Consider the following 24,677-nt stretch of genomic DNA (forward strand, 5'->3'; position numbering starts at 1 on the left):
CAAAGAACTGTGAACTCTTCAGGAACACAAAATACTGGAGTTAAGGTGGCAGTTAGCATCATTGTGAACTTATTAATTGTTTGCTTAACAGCAGCAACTTCCAAAATTTGATTTTTCTATATTTCCACTTCTTAACTAGTAACATTTCAGCTTTACATAATGCAGAGAATGTATAGCATGCAGATAGGCTATTTCACCCAACTGAACTATGCCAGTGTTTATGCTCTTCCTCTGACCCAATTTCATCTTCCACTGTCCTTCATCTAACTCCATCGACATATCCTTGCATTCGTTTCACTTGTGGCACGTTATCTACCTTACACTTTAAAATGCATCCATTCTATCTGCCTGAGCTACTACATTTGAGAGTGATTCCCACCTTTTGGATAAAGGAGTATCTCTCCCATTCCTTATTGGATTTATTAATGGCCTCTAGTTTTGGTCTTCCATATGTGGCATTATTTTATTTTTTTGCATGTCTAATTTAGCAAACTGCTTCATTTTAAAAGGCTCTATTAAGTCAGCCTTCAATCTTTGTTTTGAGAGGAAGAGTAATGTGTTACACCATATAAATCTTTCCTTTTAAGCTACACCCTTTCACTGATTGTGAGGATTACTAAAGGACATTTGCTGGATATGATAAATTATTTCTCCCCCTTCTGTCTGTCACACACATGCACATTTAAGACAATCATTTGGAACTTAAGGAGAAGCTGTCTTCAGCTGAAAATACCCATTTTAACGTTGAAGTTGGAATACTTGGCATGTCTGCATGCATCTTAGCAATTGCTGTTTTTTAAATAAAAAAGAGCCCAAGCCAAACAATTCATCCTGATCACTCAGTGACAGCCTGAAGAACTATTAAACTCTTAGTGTCATCCAATAATTTATTTAAGCATAATTGGACCTTGTTGAGAAGTGGAATAAGATCATAAGCCTCAGATTCTGAGTTATTCACAACAACGCTTCTGAGAACAGCAACTCCTATTCAGCTTGGGAACCCTGCAGCCCAATAGTATCAATGTGGACTTCACAAGCTTCAAAATCTCCCCTCCCCTGACCGCATCCCAAAACCAGCCCAGCTCGTCCCCGCCTCCCTAACTTGTCCTTCCTCCCACCTATCCCCTCCTCCCACCTCAAGCCCCACCCCATCTCCTACCTACTAACCTCATCCCGCCCCCTTGACCTGTCCATCCTCCCTGGACTGACCTACCTCCTCCCTAACTCCCCACCTACACTCACCTTTACTAGCTCCATCCCCGCCTCTTTGACCTGTCTGTCTCCTCTCCACCTATCTTCTCCTGTATCCATCTTCTATCCGCCTTCCCCTCCCTCCCTCCCTCCCTATTTTTTTCCGTACCCCCCTCCCTCCCTATTTATTTCAGAACCCCCTTCCCCTCCCCCACTTCTGAAGAAGGGTCTAGGCCCGAAACGTCAGCCTTCCTGCTCCTCTGATGCTGCTTGGCCTGCTGTGTTCATCCAGCTCCACACCTTGTATCTCTGATATAAAGCACTGACTGGTTGTAAAGATCCTGGTGAACGATGTGCGCTGGCAGCCAATTAGAAGCTGATGGTTCTTCATTACTTGATAGCACAGTTGGGAAGTGCTCATTGTTATCGATAACAACATGCCAGGATTGCTGAGGGACCGAGATCTCAACTGTGTGATGGCAGGAGGGGATGTCAGGATGGGGTGCGGGATGTAGTAGAGCAGGCTGGCAGCAGAGCAGGGGCCTGACCTTCACTGGGCTTCAGGCTTTCCCATAGTGGACTTAATCGGAGCAGTAACGGGAAGGCACCGGAGTCCCCAGCCTCCTGCCACCATCCTGCCTGATTAACTGCCCTCTCTCAACGGCGTTTTGAGGATGTAACGAAAACGATTGATGGGGCAGAGTGGTAGTCCATGTGGTGTAGGTGCACCCATAGTGCTTTTAGGAAGGGAGAGAAAGCAACAGAGGCTGGATCATTGAAAACATTCAGAGCTGTGTTAGATGGATTTTTGTGCAACAGCAGAGTCAAGGATAATGGGGCAAGCAGGCAGGAAAGTGGAATTAAGGTCATAGTTCGATCTGATTTTACCTACTGGCGCTCCTAATGGTAGACTAATTAGTAAAGTTAGATCACATGGAATTCGGGGTGAGCTTGCCAATTGGATCCAAAATTGGCTTGATGGTAGGGCACAGAGGGTGGTGGTGGTGGGTTGTTTTTCGACTGGAGGCCTATGACCAGCGGTGTTCCGCGGGAATCGATACTGGGTCCTCTTTTGTTTGTCATTTATATAAGTAATTTGGATTACAGTTTAGGAGGCATGATTAGTAAGTTTGCGGATGACACCAAAATTTGTGGTGTGGTCAGTAGTGAAGAAGATTACCTAAGATTACAAAGGGATCTTAATCGATTGGGCCAATGGGTTGAGGAGTGGCTGATGGAATTTACTTTGGGTAAATGTGAGGTATTGCATTTGGTAAAATGAACAAGGTGGGGACTTATACAGTTAATGGTAGGGCCATGGATAGTGTTGTAGAACAGTGAGACCTAGGGGTTCAGGTGCATCATTCTTTGAAAATTGCATCACAGGTAGACAGGGTGGTTAGGAAGGCGTTTGGCACGCTTGCCTTCATTTCTCAGATCATTGAGTATAGGAGTTGGGACATCATGTTGAGGTGAGGCCACTTTTGGAATACTGTGTACAGTCTGGTCACCTTGCTGTAGGAAGGATATTATTAAATTGGAGAGGGTGCAGAGGAAATTTACAGGAATGTTGCTGGGACTAGAGGTTTTGAGTTATAAGGAGAGGCTGGATAGGCTGAGACTTTTTTCACTGCAGCATAGGAGGTTGAGAGCTAAACATAGAGGTTTATAAAGTTATAAGGGGCATAGATAAGGTAATTAGCAAAGGTCCTTTCCCCAGGGTGGGTGAGTTCAAAAATATGGGGTATATTTTTAAAGTGAGAGGAGAAAAATTTCGAAGGGACCTGAGGGGTACCTTTTTCACACAGGGGTTTGTTTGTATGTGGAATGAACTGCCAGAGGAAGTAGTAGCTGCAGGTACAATTACAACATTTAAAAGACAATTGGACAGGCACATTAATAGGAAATGTTTCGAGGGATATGGGCCAAATGCAGGCAAGTTGGACTAGTTATGGAACTGGTAACTTGGTAGGCATGGATGAGTTGTACTGAAGGGTCTGTTTCTCTGCTGTAGGACTCTATAAATCAGCATCCCTCAGCCAATACGTCACAGATCCTTATTCTTCACTCTGTAAAACCTTTTTTCCTCATGTCAGCTCTGGTTCCTTTGCAAAGTCCTGAAATCTATTCCCTCTGCTTATCAACCCTTCAGCCATTAGGAATTTTCTCTTTACTTACTCTCTGTAAAACACTTCATTTTTTTAGAATTGTCAAGAGATGTGGCAAGGCCAGCACTTGTCCCTCATCCCTAATTGCCCTTGAACTGATTGGGTTGCTTGGCAAATTTCATAGGGTAGCAAAGGATGACCACATTGCTGTGGTTCTGGGGTCACGCGTAGGCCAGACCAGGTAAGGATGGCAGATTTCCCTCCCTAAAGTGCATTCGTGAACCAGATGGGTTTTTACGATGATAACGTGCCCACTATTACAGAGACTAGTTGTCAATTCCTAATGTTATTGATTGAATTTAAGTTCCACCAGCTGCCATGGAGAGTTTTGAACCTCTATTCCAAGAGCTTCTTAATACCATTGGCCAAGCAGTATTGACCAATCTCCGATTTAAAATTAACAACTCATCGAGCATTAATTGCTATTTCTGGAGAAGACTTCAACCAGCCCTGAAGAATTGTTTTCTAATTTCATGCCTGGCTCTAATATTTTGACCAACTCCCTGGTCTTGGACTCCCCAGTGGAAGTAGTATCCCCTTTTCTATACTACAGATTCTCTTGATATCTTGAACATTTTAATAAAATCACCCTCAACCATCTAAATTCCAAGGAATAGAATCACATGACTGTAATCCCAAAGCCTGATGAGTTTAGAAGAATGAGAAGAGATGTCATTGAAATCGAAGATCCCAAGGGGAATTGCATTGTTGGCCACTAATAGTCCCATTAGCAGCTATTCATTTTCCATGTTTGACAAGACCCTCGGGACCAGACAGGATGAATGCTGAGAGGATGTTGTCCCTTGTGAGACGCAGACTGGAATTAGGAGACACAGTTTAAAAATCAGAGATCTCCCATTTCAGACAGAGATAAGGGGAAATGTTTCCTCTCAGGGGGCTCTCAGTCTTTGGAATTTTTCTTTTTGATTCTTTCATGGAATATGAACATTGCTCACCATCATTTATTGTCATCAAGTCATACAGTATGGAAACAGACCCTTCAGTCCAAACAGTCCATGCCGAACAAAATCCCAAACTAAACTCCATCCCCACCCCCCATCCACACCCTTGCACCCCCCCCACCGCCGTACCAGTTGCCCTGTAGGAGGTGGTGAGCTGTCTTATTGAACCGCTGCAGTCCATGGTTTTTTGTTCACAGCAGAGTTGAGGATAATGGGGAAAGCAGCCAGGAAAATGGAGTTACAATCATAGTTCAATCCTCCATGATCTTATCTACTGGTGCTCCTAATTCTTGAGTTCTGTTTTCCCTGGAACTATTCTGTTACGCTTCTTCTGTACGCCATCTGAAGTCTTCAGGTTCTTTCTGAAGTGTAGTGCCCTGAATGGTGTTCGTTCCTGTTCTCCAGATGGACTAAGGAGCGGCGAGTAATGCTGGTGATGTCGAGTGAGCGGAAGAAGTGGGTTGCTATCCGCCCATTGCCTTCCTGCAGGAACATCCCACAGCAGTATGACGTGAGTAAAGAAACAAATATGTCACTCGGTATCCTTTATACTTTATGGTGATCTCAGCAGGCTCTGGGTGTACTTTTGTCAGCGCAGCCACTTCGTAATGTTGAAAATTAATTTCTCTTTAATCCTTCCCTGGGTGAAGGTGTCGCTGGCTAGTCCAGCATTTACTGTCTGTCCCTAATTACCCAGAGGGGAGATAAAAATCACCCGTATTGCTGTGGGTCTGGAGTCACATATAGGCCAGACTGGGTAAGGAAGGCAGATTCCCCTCCCTATGTACATTAATGAACCCGATGTTTCTTTATGACAATTGACAATGGTTTCACGGTCATCATCAAATTCTAGATTTTTATTGAGTTCGAATTTCACCCTCCAACGTGGTGGGACTCAAGCCCATGTTCCCAGAACATTAGTCTGAAATTCTGGATTACTTTTCCAGTGATCTTACCACCATGCCATTGCCTCCCAATGCATCAGGCACAGCAAACTCCCACAAACGACAATATACTATTGACAAGCTAATCTATTTGTGTTGGTTAAAGTATATATATCAGGCTAGACATCAGGATACACTCCCCAGTTCTCTTCTTTGAAATAGTACCATGGGATCATTTACGTTCTGAGGGCACAGCCAGGGGCTTGAGTTGAATGCCTCGTCTGAAAGACAGCAGCTCTGACAGTGCAGCATTCCTTCAGGAGTGCACTGAAATGTTAGCCTGTGATTATGTGGCCTGTTCTCTGGAGTGAAACTTAGTACATGATCTCTGAGGTGAGAGATCTATCTACTGAGCCGAAGCTGATAGGAAGTGTGATCCTGGAATGTGGGTGTTCATAATGTTGTAATGGCAAATTTTGCTGCTTTGGTGAGATTTCTAGCAGGTTGCTGAAGACCGAAGCATCTGAGGCATTCAGAACACAACTTGGTCTTCGAATGGTCATAAGGTAGCATGTTGAGTGGCTTGTTCTTTCAGTCACTTTGTAGAGGCAGCATTGCGGATGATGCTGTGTCTAGCACGGACATGGTAGAAGAAGGGAATTGTGTCTGGGACATGGCTCTCCCAGTATTCTGCCTGTGAAGGGAAAGCAGATAGCCCAGTCGTCAAGCCAAACCACTGATTCCACTGGGTTTTCTGGGTATGTGCCATGAGGTTGTTTGGGGTGACCCATTATACAGATCACTGCTTTTCCTTCTGTTCAGTTCCCATTAACTTGTAGTCATTTCATGCCATGCTCATGGCAATGTCAGAGACCAGAGAGTTTTGAGTCCAATACAGTTGTTGTTTGGTTAAATTCTTTTACATCAATCAGTGTGGTTTAATTTCCAGTTGTGTACACATGTTGCCAAGGGGAAAAAATGCCAGTATGTTGGAAACTGCTCGTTTGCCCACAGTCTTGAGGAGCTTGATGTCTGGACATACATGAAGGAAACTAAAAGTAAGTGGATTTGTTTTTACTTTGTTATGACTGCTGCATGTCCCACCAAACCCAACTTTCCCCCTTTCTGTCTTAACCTTTGCAGTTTCTGTCCATAAGCAGTAGTAGCTCTTTGATACATGACTAAAGCATCGGAACACTTTCTCACCAGTGATCATCTTTTTAAAAAGTGCACACACTGTTGTAATGTAGGAAACGTGACAGCCAATTTACAGATGGCAAGCTCCTACAACCAACAATGCAGTGAATGACTTGGTAATTCGTTTTGGTTGTGTTGGCTGAGGGGCAACGTCATCAGAACGCATTCTCTTCCTTTGAAACCCTAAGAGGTTGTCAGCTTAAAATCTCATCCGAAAGACAGCACCTCCAACAGTGCAGCCCTCCCTTGGTACTGCAATCAAGTGTGAGCCGAGAATGGGACTTTAACTTGCCACCCTTTGACTCAGAGCTAAGAAGTGCTCCCACAGAGCCACTACAATCCCCCAAAAATTGTTCTGTCAGTAGGCACCTCTGTAAAAATCATTTCCCATTCCCATTTCTTCAGTGCAGCGCATAGAAGCTGAAATTCAGTGCACTGAACATTTGACCTGTCTTCCCATTTCAGTGTATGACATGCAGCAGGTATATGAGATGTGGCTGAAGAACCAGAAGCCAATGATGGCCGGGGAGCCCACTGAGCTCAGCACTAAGCAGAGTGAGAAGCAGATCCATATGCCCACCGACTACGCCGACGTGGGGGTATGTACAGGAACTAAGGTTCTGAGAAAATAAGCTGGACCTTAATCTCCAGAGATTCAGATATTGATAGGACTTTGTGTCGCACAAGACTGAGGTGCATCATATTCCGTAACCAGTTGTACAAAGGAATTCATCTTGCCCTCATACATGAATCATAAAAAGTTAGCATTTGATTTGATTTATTATTGTCACATGTACCTGGTTACAGTAAAGTTTTTTTGTTTTGTGCGCCGTACAGGCAGATCATACCATACAAAGTGTATTAGGGTAATCGAACAGAGTGAGGAATACAATGTTACAGCCGCAGAGAAGGTGCATAAAGAGTGAGATCAACATTAAATTTAAATGCTGCACAGGCACAGCAAATAATTTGGAAGGCAAACTAAATTTTGGGTTTTAATATAAGGGGAGGGGAGGGGAGGGGGTATAAAGTTGGGAATTCTCCCCTTTTATTAGTATTCTTGCAAACTGTCCAGATGAATGCAAGATTAAAAGCTTCAAACAAATGCATCTTTGTTTCAACAATACTTTTGAAGGGTAGTCAGTGTTGCAATTTAGGATAGTCAGTTTGTAGTGCAAACTCAGTATGAGCTTTTGTGATGTTGATTGTGAGCTAACTCTTGGCTAGAACTCACCTGGCTTTCATTGAAATGAGTGCGGTTGAATCTCCGTTTAATGTCAGATCCAAAATACCACAAAGTACCACTCCCTCAGTACTGTTACTGGTATGTCAGCCTGAGTTCTGCACTCAACAGTTTGCATTACTTTAGTACCTTTAACATTATGCTTCTTGTATTCCTCATCCAAAACTTGGTGCAGAAAGGTTTAGAATTGGCCAGCTGATGAGCTGTGTGCGGCACCAGACCATTTCTTCGCTCACTCTAAAATGCATTGTTCATCTCAAGGGTTTGAGTTCATAATAGCCTTTCCTTGCAGTGTAATAAAACCCACCTCAGAGCAAACTTCAAACAAGTCAATTGCATCTGCTTCATTTCTTCCCTTCTCAATTTTCTTGCCAGGCCACTCCAAGGTACTGACTGTTCCTCAGTAACCATTCTGCAGGATAACACTGGACAGTTTGTAGGTTACCTGAAGAAACAGCACAGCACAGCTAAGCTCAGTCTGAACTCATCCAGTATCAAGCCACACACTAACATCTCACCAAATATTGACCAGAAGCAGGAGACTAGTTGATTTCCTTCCATTAACTTTCTCTAGTCCTAGGATCTCTCTGTTGTTATTTTAACTGAGAGCAGCTCCTCTAGCATGGCCTGGGAACTGAGGTTTCTGGATGTATGGTTCAAGTGTCCTGTCTGCCTGCGAAATATGACAAAAGGGGGAGCGCTGTTTGGTCAGTTAGTTCTATCATTTTCCTCCTTCTGCCTATCAACTGCTTCCGTTTTAGCTGGGGCATTCAGTAATGGCACCTTTGATATGTGCACACTTTAGCAAATCAAATACCCTATTATACCTTACAAACAAAAGGAAGAGTGGGCAACAGACACCCAACAGTAAGATGGAATGGGAGTAAGGGCATAATGAGAGAGGTGATCTTTCTGGCTGTTTTAGAAGGTGATTAAAGAAAGGAGACACTTAGGATGAGAATATCAGTGCTGGAGCTGTGCTGACTCAAGACTCTTGTCACTGAGTGTTGTTTGGGGGCCACATGATTATGCTGCAAGGCTAAATTGAGAAGAAAAGTGGGCAGACTGTGATACATAACTGAAAAAGGTTGTAGAGATGGGGTTTGCGGGGGGAAACTGTATCACGGACATACAGAAAACTACAAATTGGGAGCAGGAGTAGTCTATTTGATAAGGTCATGGCTGATCTGATTGTGGTCTCCACTTTATTCTGTCTACCCTTATACCTTTTTGACCTTCTCATGGTCAAGGATCTAGCTCCTCCAGCCTTAAAAATATTAATAGACCCTGACTCAACACTGTCTGAGAAAGAGAATTCCACAGACCAATGAGCTGGTGAGAGGGGAAAAAAAAATCCTCGTCTTTGTCTTAATTGGGTGACTCTTTGTTTTTCAACTACATCCCCCTAGTTCTCATTTCTCCCATTAGGGGAAGCATCTGCTATTATCCACCCTATCAGAGTCTTGTATTTTTCAAGAAGATTACCTCTTATTCATCTGAAGTCCTATGGACTCCGGCCCAGCCTGTCCACCCTTTCCTCAAAGGACAGCCCAATTATCCCAGGAGTCAGTGGAGTTAACCTTCTCTGAAATGCTTCCAATGTCTTTCTGCACTTTTCTTAAATAAGGAGACCAAACGAGCACATTGTTCCCCAAAAGTGGCCTCACCAAAGCCCTATCTGTAGCAAAATGAAGGTCATACTTGAGATTAAAGATTCCTGGTTCAAGAGTTTCCGTTGGTTTTCTTACATCCTTCTCTCTAACCTGCCGTGTCATCGCATTTCAGCAAATTGGCTACCACTGCTGGCTTTGTGGGAAAAACAGCAACAGTGAGAAGCAGTGGGCGAAACACATCACGTCGGAAAAACACAAAGACAAGGTGTTCAATTCCGAGGATGATCAGAACTGCTGGCAACATCGTTTCCCTATGGGAGAGTTTAAACTGTGTGAGAGGTGAGGCTTGGGGCAAGGGGAAGGAAACTGTCCATTGGACAGCAACAGCCTAGGTCACAGCCATCATTTCCAAAAAGGTAATATTTTACTGAGAATGTAGCAAATTCATAAAGGACTAGCCTGCAAAAAGAGATCAAATTGGTACAGGAATTAATTTCTTGTTTGGAAATAGGATTATTGGTGGCTGTGTGCAACGATACTGCAATTATTTTTAGTTATTCCTGGGATATGGATGTCACTGACCGCTCCAGTAGTTATTTTCCATCTCTAATTGCTCTTGAGAAGGTTAGGAGCATATCATCAGCAAAAGAATCTGAAATGTTATGTAGAATCATAGAATCAAAAAGTCTGTACTGTCAAAAATATACTACTACCTACGTTATTACATTTCTCCATATTGGGTCCATGGCCTTGAATGTTACGATGCTTCAAACACTCGCCCAAGTATTATTTAAAGGTTGTGAGTTTCCTGCCTCAACTACCCTCCGAGGCAGTGGATTCCAGACCCCCATCACTTTCACTTTAAAATTATGTCCCCTTGATATTGACTCTTCAACTAAGCAGAACATTTAGATGCTTTCTGCCCACCCTGTCCATGCCCCTCTGATAATCCTATACACCTCTACCAGGCCCCCCTCAGCCACCACCACCATCCCACACACACACACACACACACACACACACTACCCCCCACCCCCCGACTCTCCTCCATCCCCAGTCTAAAGAAAACAACCAAATCTTATCCAGCCTTTCTTCATAAATGAATTGTTCCATCCCAGGCAACATCCTGGTGAATCTCCATTGCACTCTCTCCAGTACAGTCACATCCCTCCTATACTGTGGTGACCAGAACTGCACACTGTACTCCAGCTGTGCCCTAACTGAAGTTCCATACAGCTCCAATGTGCCCTCTCTGCTCTCAGAATCAAAGCCCTGACTGATAAAGGCAGCATCCCAAAAGCCGCCTTAAACACCCTATTATCCTGTCCTTTCACCTTCAGGGATCTGTGGACGAGCACCCCAAGATCCTTCTGTTCCTTTTAGCTTCCTAGTGTTCTGCTGTTCATCGAGTACTTCCTTCTTCCAAAGCGCATCACCTTGCATTTTTCAGGGTTAAGTTCCATCTGCCATTGATCTGCCCATCTGACCTCCTTTTAAGCTAATACCTCCCTCCTCACTATCTACCACCCAAGCCAATCTTTGTGTCTTCTGCAAACCTTCTTATCATCCCTCCCACATTATTATCTATGTCATTTATGCATGTCATAAATAGTAAGGAACCCAGCATTAACTCCTGTGGTACGCCACTGTACACACACAAAGCCTTCTACCGCAACCGCCTGTCTCCTGCCACTAAGCTAATTTTAGATCCATCTCGTCAAGTAACCCTGGATCCCGTGTGCTTTTACCATCATTATGAGTCTCTCATGCGGGACCTTGTCAGAGGGCCTTGCTGAAGTTCATATAAACTAAATCAAATGCCCAACTCTCATCCAATCACTTGATCACCTCCTTGAAAAGTTCCACCAGATTTGTTTCACCCTTTGACAAAGCCATGCTGACTGTTCCTGATCAAATCTTGCTAGTCTGAATGGAGATTAATTTTCTCTTCGCTATTTTCTCCAAGTTTCCATACCACTGATACTAGACTCACTGTAGTTTCCTGATCTGTTTCTACCACCCTTCTTGTAAAGTGGAACCACATTAGCTGTCCTCCAGTTCTCTGGCACCTTCTCTGTGGCCAGGCACGAGTTAAAAATTTGGGTCAGGGCCCCTGTAATGTTCTCCCTCGTGTCCCAGAACACCCTGGGATACAATCATCTGGACCTGCGATTTTACCACTTTTAAATCTACCAAAACCTCCAATACCGCCTTGTTTCTTATATCAATCTGCTCAAGAATTTCACAATCCATCTTTTCAATGGTAGTGCATTTTGGCAAGAAAAATGTGGTTATGTATTCGTTAGAAAATAATCTAAAAGATGTGGTACAAAGTGATCTGGGACACACAAGTCACTTCAAGTTGTGGCACAAGTTATGGAGGCATAAAGTCATCTAGCACGGAAACAGACCCTCTGATCCAGCTCATCCATGCCAACCATGTTCCCAAACTAAACTAGTCCCACCTGCCTGCGCTTGGCCCATATCCCTCCAAACCTTTCCTATTCATGTACTTATCCAAATGTTGAGTTACAATATTTAAAAGACAAGAGTTGTGAGGGAGTGGGGGAGTGCGGGGCCAGAGCTAAAGGATTGGAGGAGTGCGGGGACAGGGCTGAAGCATGGGACTAGACCTAGAGCTGTGAGAAGGAGTCATCTTTAGCAATCAGTTTGTTGGGCCATGCCACTATTTTTTTTAAAAGGGTGAAGATTTAAAGGAGCCTCACAACTGTTAACATTGAGGCTAATTTCCATGACAGCTGTTGCTGGGAAGCCTGAGATTTGATCAAACTGAATGGGAGTGGTTCCAATGGACCATAAATTCTGGCATGGACCTGTTGGGCTGAATGGCCTGCTTTCTGTGTTATGTTTCTGTGTAATTCCATGACCTATTTGAACAGGTACAAGCGACTGAATTCTCATTGTGTTTGTGTTTGTAACTCTCTCTCTGTTCCCCAGACAAAGGAAGAAATCCTGTCCTGATGGTGATAAATGCCAATTTGCCCACAGCCAGTCAGAGCTGGAAGAGTGGATCGAACGCAGGGATTTAATGAAAATGAAATTTGCCAAAGCCAGGAAGGACATGCTGATCGCACCAGACGACAATGATTTTGGCAAATACAGTTTTTTGATGAAGGACTTAAATTAATGGATAAAACTGGTTCAGTTTAATTGTTGCTGCAACACTTTTAAATTTTAAAGAGAAGAAAATTGCTTTTGGTAAAATGATGAGTACAGTCCTGAACCGTGACCTCATTACACCGAGGTAATCCCTGTTGTCTTGCGCGCTGCGTTTTTCTCTCGTGTTTAAATGCAGCTGTAACAAAGGCAGGAGCAGCTTTAAATCGAGACAGAAAAGAAAGTGCTCACAACTGTTTACAGATGTGTAGGATGTTCCTGGGGTTAGGCAGGGTGGGAGGCGAGGGTTTGGGGATCTGTGTACAGTGACAGATTGGTTTGTGAACCCACATTACACTTAGAACCACAGGGACAGCTTCATGAATCTATATGAGGCAGAGCTGAGCCATAGTGACTAGAATCTCAAGAGGATAAATGCACTGAGTCAGATAGTGTGACTGTATAGGGGAAGGAACTCAAACGGCATGAGGGACAGAGGGACCAGGATTTCTCCTGATGGATAACCCCTGATATTTAGTTCCTAGTCTGTGGCACACCATTATGACCATCAAGCAGTGAGAAACAAGTACACTGACCATAGACGGTGGGAGGGCTTTTCCCTGCGTTAGGGCAGTGCTGTGGAGGGAGAGGGAGGGCAGAAAGTTTGCAATAACCTAAGTTGAAGAATCACAATGAGAAAATTAACTCCTAACTCTATCGACATGAGAAACGGCAGAATAGCTTACATTATCAATCTTGTATGTTTATCTCCCTGTAGCAGAGCTATTTGGAAAACAACTTGTAGCCCACCAGAGCTGTTGATGTGCAGTTGAGCAGTCGGTCCAGTGATAATGCTGAATAAAAACAAAGTTGCTGGAAGAGCTTTTTGCTCCTGATTTACAGCATCCGCAGTTCTTTCGGTTTTTATTCAGTGATAGTGCTGAACTGAGTCAGCATCTGCCCATTGCGTCTGTTGCACTGCTTTCACAGAATAGATAGGGCAGTTTGTACAAGGTTTCAATTAATGCACTGCCCTGTCACCCCTCTCCCATTTCCATCCCTGTAGTTGCTGATTCCTGCCGATATCCTTCTACATCCACACACGGGTTGTTAATTCTTAATGTGTGAACCCAGGCTGTGAGGTTAGGAGAATGTAAAGCTGGTTACTGTATTCACCATATACTTGCACATGCGTCGTGGAAAAGCACGGAGAATCCACTGAGTAACAACCGGGTGAAGAAACCCTGCTCAATTTGTTTTAATCTCCCTCCGCTCAACCCCCACCTAGTCAAGTGACATTGAGGCTTGAAGCAAAGTATTGTCAGCACAAGATCCACCCTAACCCAGGCCATGCCTTCCCCTGGTCCTATCTCAGTTGTGTGTTGGTTATATCGACTGGGTCATGAAGCAAGTTTTGGTTTATTAAACAGAAAGATCATGATATAAATCACCTTTTTAATCATTGAAGCTAGAGGAACTAAAGTTGACTTTTTGAAAGGATGAATTAAATGAACCAAAATATCCTTATCATCCAAATGTACCTGTTGGTGTAAATTAAAAGGAAATGGGAGGAGAGGGAATATTCTCAATCAGGAATATTTCTCTTTTCCAACACTCCCACCCACCAAAGGCACTTTTCTGTTTTAAGTTTGCTTGGCTCCTTCTAATTAACTTTTACAACTGGGAAATGCAAATCAATTCGTACCGAAGAATATATCATAAAAGATCATTTATTTCTTTCAACTGGTGTTAAGAGTTCAGGATACAGCTGTCTGTGTCTCCCTCTGTCTATCTCTCGTTTCTCTCTCATTAACTTCAATTTGTGTTCTTTGCTAAAAACCGGCCAACTCTCCCTGCCTCTCCAAACAGTCCATTCTGTATATTCACTGCTTCTATGTAAGGCTCTACACAAATCTCATTCTGTCTCTCCTTATCTCAATCTATTAGCATATCCTTCTGTTCCTTCCTCCAATTCGTATATTCATAACATCTATTCTATTTGCCTTCAAAATATGCCATGTGAAAGTGAGTTCCACGTTTTGACCACCCTCTGGACAAAAAGGTTTCTCCAAAGTTCATTTTCAATTCAATAATTTATTTTTATATCTACGACATCGAGGATAAGACTTTACAAAAGTGGAAATATTCTTTTCTACGTCTGCCCTGTTGCATTCTTTGTCATTTTCCTATTCCTATCTAGAGCTGTTCCATACATCTTTCATTATGCACATTATTTTAAGTTGTGTCACCTTGCAACCATATATCTTTTGAGAGAAAAGAGCTATCTGTGAAACTACAGATGCAAATTGATACATTATTGTACACCCATTGCCTGTAATCACTGTTGCACAGTTCTTCCAAGTCAGTGTTCCCACTCCTCTCGCTGTTTCATTTGCACTACTCCCATCCTATTGATTCAAAGTGAAATGTTAGGACTTAACTATAATGCATATTTTTAACAACTTGGTGCATTAAGTCTCGCTCATTCACACTCTGACCCAAGGCTGTCTTAATCTAGACCAAACTAATACATGGTGCAGTGTGAAATGATGTTGTTGGATATTTATAACGTCATGTTCTAGTGAAAACTGCACGAGAATGTGTAACATTACGGAAGTATCTAATATTTCATGGAGTAGTGTGGACAATGCAGTGTGAGGAATGAGTAACTCCTTCAGTGCTAAACCCTACCCTGAACTAGAATGCCTCATTGGTAGACAAACAGGAGGCTGGAAGAGTACAGCAAGCCAGGCAGCGTCTAGAGGAAAGGAGCAGTCAACATTTCAGGTATTACCCTTCTTCAGGACTGGGAGAAGGGTGATACCCGAAATGTTGACTGCTCCTTTCCTCCAGATGCTGCCTGGCCTAACTGTGTTTGTCTACCTTAGATTTCAGCATCTGCAGTTTTTTTGTCTCTAACTAGAATGGCTCAGTGTCAGGCAACATGTGGATTTGTGCAGGGCACTGCAGGGAGGTAGAACAGGAGGAGACAATCAAAGGCAGTGTCAAAGAGGGAGATATTAATAAGGTAGGGAGAGAGAGTTAGTGAGGTGAAGTAACCTTTAGTGGAAAGCAAATTGAAAACTTTGGATCGGCTTACAATCTTGAGTCTTGCACAAACTTGTGTGGGAATGGGAGATCATTCAGCCCCTCAAAACTGTTCTGCTGTTATTTAGAATAGCTTATCTGTTTCTTACTTCTATCTACTCAGCTTGATTCTGTGAGCCTTAACACCCTTCGATAACATGTCCAGTTGATGTTTGCAGCTGATTATTTTGAACCAGCTGGTGCTTTGTTCTTGCCAGGGGCAACTGGTAACAGGACCAACAAATCCTGTTCCCTGAGCTGCAGTGAGAGCTTTGATTGCAGTCAGCGTTATAATTTGTGGGAGTTGTCTATGTACATGGTGCTTAAGGAATGAGCTTTGTCATCATGCTGAGCAGCTCAGCGATCAGCATTTTCACCACGTCTGGGATTTCTCACAAAGAAATCATGCTAACCCTTATTGAGCCGCTCAGTACAGGAATCTGTAAGCTCTCACCCTGATTAATTTGCCATCATGAAACTATTTAATATCCTATATTTACAATAGAACCAAATCTATCCTAATGACAACGCATTTTATATAGTTAGGGTCTTTATTTTTTTTCGAGCTACTGATTTTAGGAACAGACAAAGATTGGTAAGCTGCTTTGAATGTTTATTGTATGTGCTGCAAGCACTTTGGTCTCATGGAACAGTACAACTGACTTCTCTTTTGGTACAAAACCAACTTTTCCACAATGTAGACCTAGTGTCGCATTGTCTCGTTTATTCACCTGGATGTCAGGTCAAGTCTAGACTGTGTTGGACTGGATATATTCACAGATTCTATTGGCAAGACATGAAGTTTGGGGATGAATAGATGCTGTAGACCCCAGGTAATGAGGCAATGGATTATAGGCTGATCCATTCCCCTCCTTCCATCCTGGTGAAGTGTAGAAGCCAGCAGAAAGTCATTTTGATAGGATTGCTGAGTCCAAGCCTTTTACATTAAGTAATGTTGGTGTTAGCAGGACAGACGATCATACCCTCAGTCCTGAAGTCTTGTTTTGTTAGAGGGTTAGTGATATTCGTTGGAAAAGACAGTGGGGTCTTTGCTCCACCTAAGGTTCTCAGCATTCCAGGATAGCCCTGGATTCTCCAGGAGTTATGGGACAATCTCCAAGACACTGCTACCATCAAACCCGGGAGGACATTCGTAGGCATGTTTTAGAAATTAATCATGGCTCTATTTGTCACCTTCAATCTTCTTTATATTCTGCTCCATGTCATTCACTAGCTTTCTTTGTTGAAGAAGCTGCAGTCCTGCTTACATGAGTACACTGGCTTTTGGCAGGGAGCTGTGGTGAAACATTTAACACGTTTCTTCTATATCTCCTGGAGGATTGAGTTATTTCTCAATAATTAATCAGTTTGACATGATTAAGCAAACGAGGAACTCAGTTATATTCCATCTGGTCTTGTAACTAATCAGGATCGTTAAACTTTTAGATTGGCTCTTTAATCGTGATCGACTTAGAACTTGCAATTCAAGTGAAACCCCAAAATCTTACATCTTTGATAGTGATGCTCCATAATTAAACCTGCTACTAATAACCGTCTGTTCAGAAAGTTATATTAGGCTGATGTTAAAGCGATTGGCGTGTGTAGTTGATTTGGCATAGATTGGATAGGTTCACCCATCAAGTAGTGAGACTGTGTGTGTCAGACAGAGAGGTTGGCGGCACATGTTGATATCTCCAGGAACACGGACAGGGCATTGTTGGTAACCGTGGTCCTTGCTCAAGGCAGAAGCAAGGCTCCTACTTCTAGTACAAATGTTCAGCTTACAGTATATAAAAAAGATTCTCCTGGCAGGTGACAGAATCCTATCTACAAAGAGAGGTTTTGGAAAATAGGTGCATCATTGTGGCAAAGTCTCCGATTACTGCCCTTCACTTGAGACATTGTCCATAGGAGAATGGAACAATTCCCTTTTTATGTATTTTAATTAAGACATTTAAATACATTGCTCGCTAACATTTAATAAGTTAGTTAATGATAAGCCTGGTTCAGTTAAGTCACTTTTTGCTGCAACCATTTCTTACATTAAAATCTTTCTAAAAAAGTTGAGAATTTTGGATATTATGTCATTAGTAATAATAGCTTAATATGTGCTTTCTTTCAAATAATGTTATGAATATTATATTGTTGATGCAGTTAGATGGATGATAAGAATTGTACTTAAATTATAACATGATATATCATGAAGAAAAGCTGGATAATGCTAATCATTTTCCATTAATCTTAAAGCATTGGTTTGTGTTTGGCTAGTAATGAGAATGCAAGGCTTGAGGGAAATGAATGGGCGGCTTGAAGGCATTTCGGAATCAGAAGAAAATCCAATTAAAATTAAGGAGCTGCCTTGGGATGTTACATTTGGCCTCTCACCTGGGATTCCAAGCCACTTCGGGTGAACTCCTGCTGGAAGATGGAGGCAAGGTTAAGATTTGGCTTGGGGATGCCCGCTGTAGTCGGATAGTCTGTTGGATCAGATGTGAGAAAACCCCCACATGTAAGGTAGCCAGCAGATCACCTGAATCCCATAGGAATCCGTGACTGATAAAGAGAAATATACAGGTCCCAGCCAGGAATGGACATATGATTGATACAGCCCACGACTGCACAGCAGCCCTTACTGTATTATTTCATTGCACTGGTCTCCATTTGGGAGACAGACTGTGCAGGAGAGAAGCTGGTGTAGGATGGCAGGCTGCACTCTTCACTCACACATCATGTGTGCTTCGCTAGGTGACGAAAAGGAGAAAGAGAGGAGAGTGTCAAATTTCAATATACTATTGCATTATGAATGTTAAGAAAAGCTTTTAACTTAGCGTACACATGTGACAGTTTGTTTAGACAAGGGGGATTTGATGAGTAGTATTATTAAGAATGTTTTGATAAAGTGAGCTTGTCCAAACAAAGCTCAAGAGGAGTTTTGATTGCTGTAGGGCATGGATCTAAGGTCATTATTAAAAGATTGAGAATATTTTTGAAGATGTTTATTGAGATAGGAAAATCCCCTTGCAGAATTTAAATTTGCTCTTAAAATAGAAATGGATAAATATTTTTGTTTCGAAGGGTATGGGGGAAGAGGAAAGCAGAATGTGACAAAATTGTTTGTTCCTCTAGAGAGTCAGCAGTGGACCACCAGGCCCCACATTGATCCAGTGTCCCTTCTCCATGCTGGAAGTGTAATGGGGCCAGGCAGCAACTCTCCCCATACACCCCCGATTCCGATTCTGTCACAAATCCCAGAGTCACCTGGCTTAGCGCTGCTTAAATGTCATCCTGAGTCCCCTGCCAATGATTGGCTAGGAATGTGAAGGTCCACAGGGAGCTTTGAAAGCAGGGTGCTCCTCGAGGGGCCAGGGAACCAGGGAAGTAGGAGGAACTAAAGAAATGAAAAGAGCATGGGAGTTGAAGCATCAATCATCGTAATCCTGCTGCGATCTACCATCCAGAAATAAACAGGATCACAGGATTGTAAAAACAGACTGGGAGGCTCAGCAGAGTAACCGTTCCCATGCTCCAAACTATTCAAACACTGAGGCCAAATGTAGCACCCCAACTCCAGGCATGAGGTTCATTCACTCACTCTGCTTCGCAGTTGCAATTTGGTGAATAACCTGGTGGCAGCAGGTTTTGTTTCCCTAAAGTTCTTATTTCTAAACTGTTGGATTCCAAGGGCCCCAATTCAAGTTGCATTTGAGAGAGTGTTACTGTCCAGTAGCATCTGAACAGTGAGGCTGTGAACATGGCTATGCTAAATACCAGTCAGACCGTATAAATTAGGACAAGAGCTGAGGCAGCGGAGAAGTGGGGGACACGGGCAAGGAAACAAAATGAGATGAGGACCCCCTTTCTCCCCTTGATTGATGTTTGGATTCTCATTTCAGTCATTCTACATAATTAAGATCATGTTTACATTTTTTTTATATTATATATATATATGAATATATACGTACATATAAAATACAAACAAGTACCTTTGTAATGTGTTGGGGCCCTCAGTGATTGTACAAGATGTTGATGTTCTTTGTTTAAAATGTCTTCTACGAAGAGAGCATGTGAACCCAGGTGGCCCCTGGTCAAATGAGGAGAGTAAATATAATGACTTGTGGCAGGCCTGTGTGGATGCAGAGACTGCTGTAGGTGAATGGCTTAATGTAAAACTATTGCAGATCAGTATTTCAAATAATTTGAACAGAATTATGGAAACAAGAGTGAGCCGTGAACTGTAATCTTGCTCCATTGCAGTGGGTCAAGATAGTGTTATTCATGCGACTGTGCTTGCAGAGAAACTTGCTTTAGTGGTCACTTGGAGCCTCATCTGATTCAGCCAATATAAGTTTTTTGCCAAATGCAGTTATCATCCAGTACAGAGGGAGGCCATTCAGCCAATTAACTCTGTGCCAGCTCTTCAAAAGCCCCATTCTTCTGCTCTTTAACCCTAAGTTGTGTGGTTCTCCCCAGTCTCTTCCAAATATTTATCCAATTCCCTATTGAAAATTAGTGAATCTGCTTTGAGATTTTAATAACCCATTCTGTTTTTGTTTTAAATCCCATCCTCTTTGCCTATTTTGCTAATAACTCTGCAGTCTCTGACTTGTATTGTCTGTCTGACCAGAACCTTGTGTGCTCTGGGAGCTGGAGATGAAAAGTACTTTGGGAAATTAGGAAAAGGAAAAGCCAACTGATGGTTTCTACAAGGTCCTCAGCAAGTTGATATCCTTCCATCTGCCAGAGATGACAGGGAACTCGGCTCTTAGAACTTTGCTGCGTTCAGAGTCCATTGACATCCACTGTCCTACTGATCATTGATCATAGACTCCCTACAGTGTGGAAACAGGCCCTTTGGCCCAACATGTCCTCACTGACCCTCATCCCACCCAGACCCATCCCCCTATAGCCCACCTAATCTACACATCCCTGAACACTACGGGCAATTTAGCATGGCCAGTCCACCTAACCCGTACATCTTTGGACTGTGGGAAGAGACCGGAGCACCCGGAGGAAACGTGTTGGTCTGAAAAGGCTGCGTCTGTCACACAATACCCTTGGTCGCTGTGCAGGCCGGTCTCTGCTGATGCCGCCTTTGCCAGGCTGGCATCTGCTCTGGAGCTTCTGAACTCGTGTGTTATCATTGGTGGCAAATTCCTCCCCACATCTGATGCAAACAGTGGCACCAATCTTTCAGCGAGAGAGCATGTCTGATCAGTTGTCACAGGTTCCCTCCGGCCTGTGTCTAATTAAAGAACCACACCATGGATGGGAGTGTCAATGTGGAGACAGTGTCATCCCGTCCATTTCTCCCACCCCCACCTTCCTAATTCCACCCTCTCTCTCTTCCCTGCCTGTCTGGCTGAACAGTCCTGTAATGAATTCATCCTATTGCAAAGATCAGTTTTTAAGTTCAATCACACAGGTGTCCATTTGATGCAGGTTTGACTGCAAGTGCTTTGATTCAACCTAGGACTATATGTATTAACGGGAGAGTTTTACAAACAAATGTATCTTGTTGAGCCATGGGATCTAATTCCCAGTCTTGCTGGTTTGATTCTGTAGGCACGTTCCCATTAAGAAGCTTCTCTTTCAGTTTAATAAAGGTGTTGTTTTCTGTGCATGTGACTCCAGTCCTACCTGATTGATTTGGGCGTTATCATTAACATCACTCCTACTTTAAGGTGGCAGATATCTGGTGACTGCCTCAGCAACTGGGATGAAGCCACGTTAACGGGTCCAGGCGGCGGGCTGTGGAGGGGTCATCGCTGCCGACAGTCTGCCCTTCTCCGTGCATATGTTCCTGCCTGGTGTCCTTTGAGAGGGGAGCACGCAGTGTCCATCAAGGCTCTCGATGCGTTTACAGAGAGGTGGGCTCCATAGGGGATACAGCCTTTTATCTCCCCCTCCAACTCCATTTTGATTTAGTCCCTTCCCCCAACTCTCCATCACCTTTGATGATCTGCATTGCCCAGAATGGGCTTTACACAGAAATTCATTGATTGGGAAATACAGGTAATGTATTGGTGGTGATTAATTGATGAAAAAAAATGGGTGATTTGATCATGGGGAAACAAAATGTTCAATTGTGTGGATATTAAAAAAAATTGGAATGTGTCATTTCATTTCCATTTTTAGAAGAGGGAAATGCCCTAAGGGTCTTCATAGAGTCTTAGGGGAGGGAAATGGAAAGCCAGACAAGAGAGAGATGATGATGGATGACCAAAGGCATCATCAAAAGAATGGAATACAGAGATATAGCAGGAGAGTTCCAGATTCATGAGTGGTTGTCGTAACAGGGTGAAGGGGATGTAGAAATACTTCCTTATTTTCATATTAAACAGGTGACCTCTTATTTTTAAGCAGTTCCTTGTCTTGATTTCCCTCACACTATCTACCCTGTCAAGCTTTCTCAGAATCTTCCATATTTACAGAAGATCACCTCTCATTCTCCAGTAGTCCATTTGGCCCATTAAACCTTTGTGGCTGATCTTCAATTTCAAATCCACTATCCTGCCCTCTCCCCTTCACCCAGGAATCGATGCAATGACCCTTCTCTGAACTGCGTCCAATTTAAGCAAAGCCTCCTTAAATAAAGAGACCACAACTGTATGTAGTGTTTGCGATGTGGCCTCGCTATATGCGGCTCTCAGCCTGGTCTCCCAGAGGCTTGCGATGGGTCCCCAACCTGGTCTGTCGTCGGCTCGTGGCGGCTCTCAGCCTGGTCTCAGCAGTATGTCAGTGTCTCGGCTCAGTGTGTGAATGGATCCTGCCTGGGAATGTTCCAAGGCACCAGTCTCAACAGCAACCCGCACTCCGGTACTCATCAGAGAGTTGAACAAAAGATAAAGTTGCCACAGTCTTACTGGATCGTAGGGCTGCTCTCTCATTTGAAAGAGATGGTAGGTGGTGGTTTAACTGGAGGGTCACCACACCTCAGGCGAGGGGAGAAGTTGGGAAGGTAGCCTGCAGGAATTGAACCCACACTTGGCATCACTGCATCGCAAACCAGCCAACTGAGCTAGCCCCCAGCAGGGACTGCAAACCACCAAACAAAAGGTGGAGCGTTCAGTACCTGCAGTAGCGGCATTGAGAACAGACAGCTGAGCTCTCCGAGAGCGAGATAAATGGAGGCCTCATCAAAGACTGTTCAACTTTTCGCTTATTCCTTTAGTTTCCTAGTTTAAACTACCAAAGACTTCAATGTAAACTATAACCTAGTTCTTTATTTTTCTACTATTCTATGAAATGATGCTTAACTTTTTGACTCTCGTTTCTCTTACTACTTTATACCTAAACTTTTTTTTGTACTTTGGTACCGAAGATGGCGCCATGTGTGGCAAAATTTATACACTTTTCACTACTCCTGTACTTGAGTACACGTGCCAATAAAACCTAAAATCATTAACACCCTACGCAGCGGCAGTGAGTCTCCCCCATTGTTTGCTTCATCCTCTTTGCTTTTTGATCATTTTCTGCTGTCTGAATTCCAAGTGGAAAATGGATTAATGTTAGCTGCTATCTTAACAGCAAGGTATGGATCGGTTAAAAATATACTGAGGTAAGGAATGTGAGTGAAGAGATATTGGAGACACCAGCCATCAGTGTAGAAAGAAAATTTCAAGGCAATATATAGCTGTGTGCAGTACCTCACTTGTTCCACCAGATGGTGCCTTGACGCACTTGGGGCAGTTTTCATGTTGATGCCTCTCTCCTTGACTCTTGCTGGGGATTTTGTACTGGCCAAGCCAAGACAGTGTTCACAGGTTGTTGGGCTTAATGCCCATAGTGGTCATCACATTCAACTCCTAATCTTACTGTTTCCCTATTCCCCGTACACACTTTCCAAACTACTCACTTAGTCCTACATCCAAGCTGATGTTCACCTTCCTGATACACTTTTGAGAGAGTTTCCTAGAGTACTGAGTTCTGGAGCTGACCAGAAAGCAGGCCAAATCAGACTTGGTAAAATGTAAAGTGATAGGAATAATGATTTTAGATAATAGCAATCATAATATAGTTGAATTTTACATCCAAGGAGAAGAGTGGGTCTAACACTAGTATTTTAACTTTAAAGGCCACTGTGTTGGCATCAGTGCTGAACTTGCTGATGTGAACTTAGGCTGGAGGCAATAGACTAATAGAGAGGCAGTGGCAGACATGTAAGGGGATGTTTCAGAATAAGTCCTAAAAATAAATCCAAGCAGAGGATCTGATATCCATCTTTGACTAAGAAGTTAAGGACAGCATAAAGCTTAAGGAAAAAAGTACATAATTGTGAAAAGTTGAATGGCAGGGTGTATGATGAAAAGGTTAATCAGGACAAATTACAGCATGAGGGGAGGCTAGCTAGAAATACCAAAACAGATAGCAAGAGTTTCTACAGATTTCTAAATAATGCGAGTGGTCCTCTAGATGGTGAGAATACTGTTAATTGTAGATAATAAAGAAATGGTGTAGTTTTTTTATTCTCTTGTAGGACATGGGTGTCACAGTCTGGCCCAGTGTTTATTGTCCATCCCTAACTGCCCTTGAGAAGGTGGTGAGCTGCCTTCTAGAACCGCTACAGTCCAGGACTTTGACTCAGCGATAGTGAAGGAATGGAGATTATATTTCCAAATCAGGACGGTGAGTGACTTGGAGGGGAACTTGCAGGGGGTGGTGTTCCCATGTATTTACTGCCCTTGTCCTTCTAGATGGAAGTGGTCATTGGTTTGGAAGGTGCTGTCTGAGAATCTTTAGTGAATTTCTGCAGTGCATCTTGTAGATAGAATACACTGCTGCTACCGAGCATTGGTATTGGAAGGAATGGAAGCTTGTGGATGTGGGGCCATTCAAGTGGGCTAATTTGTCCTGGACAGTATCAAGCTTATTGATTGTTGTTGGAGTCGCACTCATCCAGGCAGGTGGGGAGTATTCCGTCAGACTCCTGACTTGTGCCTTCTAGATGGTGGACAGGCTTTGAGGGGGTTATTCGCCACAGTATTCCTAGCTTCTGACCTGGTCATGTAGCCACTGTGTTTATATGGTGGTTCCGGTTGAGTTTCTGGTCAATGCTAGTCCCCAGGATGTTGATAGAGGGGAAATTCAGTGATGGTAACGCCACTGAATGTCAAGGGGCGGTAGTTAGACTCTCTCTTGTCCGAGATGTTCATAGCTTGCCATTTGCGTGGTGTAAATGTCACTTGCCACTTGTCAGCCCAAGCTTGAATATTGTC

General features: G+C 43.2%; 2 protein-coding genes across 3 annotated transcripts in view; both read left to right on the top strand.

Moving 5' to 3' along the window:
* Positions 1–21,080, top strand: part of zc3h7bb (zinc finger CCCH-type containing 7Bb) — an 81,251-nt gene extending 60,171 nt beyond the window's left edge. For both annotated transcript variants that reach the window (XM_048617435.1, XM_048617434.1), the window contains 5 exons: positions 4,727–4,832; positions 6,155–6,263; positions 6,868–7,001; positions 9,431–9,597; positions 12,217–21,080. In XM_048617435.1, coding sequence (XP_048473392.1) covers positions 4,727–4,832; positions 6,155–6,263; positions 6,868–7,001; positions 9,431–9,597; positions 12,217–12,406 — 706 coding nt within the window. In that variant the 3' untranslated portion in view covers positions 12,407–21,080. The remainder of the gene's footprint in view (positions 1–4,726; positions 4,833–6,154; positions 6,264–6,867; positions 7,002–9,430; positions 9,598–12,216) is intronic.
* A 1,054-nt stretch (positions 21,081–22,134) lies between these two features.
* Positions 22,135–24,677, top strand: part of tefa (TEF transcription factor, PAR bZIP family member a) — a 38,235-nt gene continuing 35,692 nt past the window's right edge. The window contains exon 1 of the mRNA XM_048617338.1: positions 22,135–22,192. Coding sequence (XP_048473295.1) covers positions 22,135–22,192 — 58 coding nt within the window. The remainder of the gene's footprint in view (positions 22,193–24,677) is intronic.

Source organism: Rhincodon typus, chromosome 37 (genome assembly GCF_021869965.1).
Source record: "Rhincodon typus isolate 14 chromosome 37, sRhiTyp1.1, whole genome shotgun sequence".
Lineage (NCBI taxonomy): Eukaryota > Metazoa > Chordata > Chondrichthyes > Orectolobiformes > Rhincodontidae > Rhincodon > Rhincodon typus.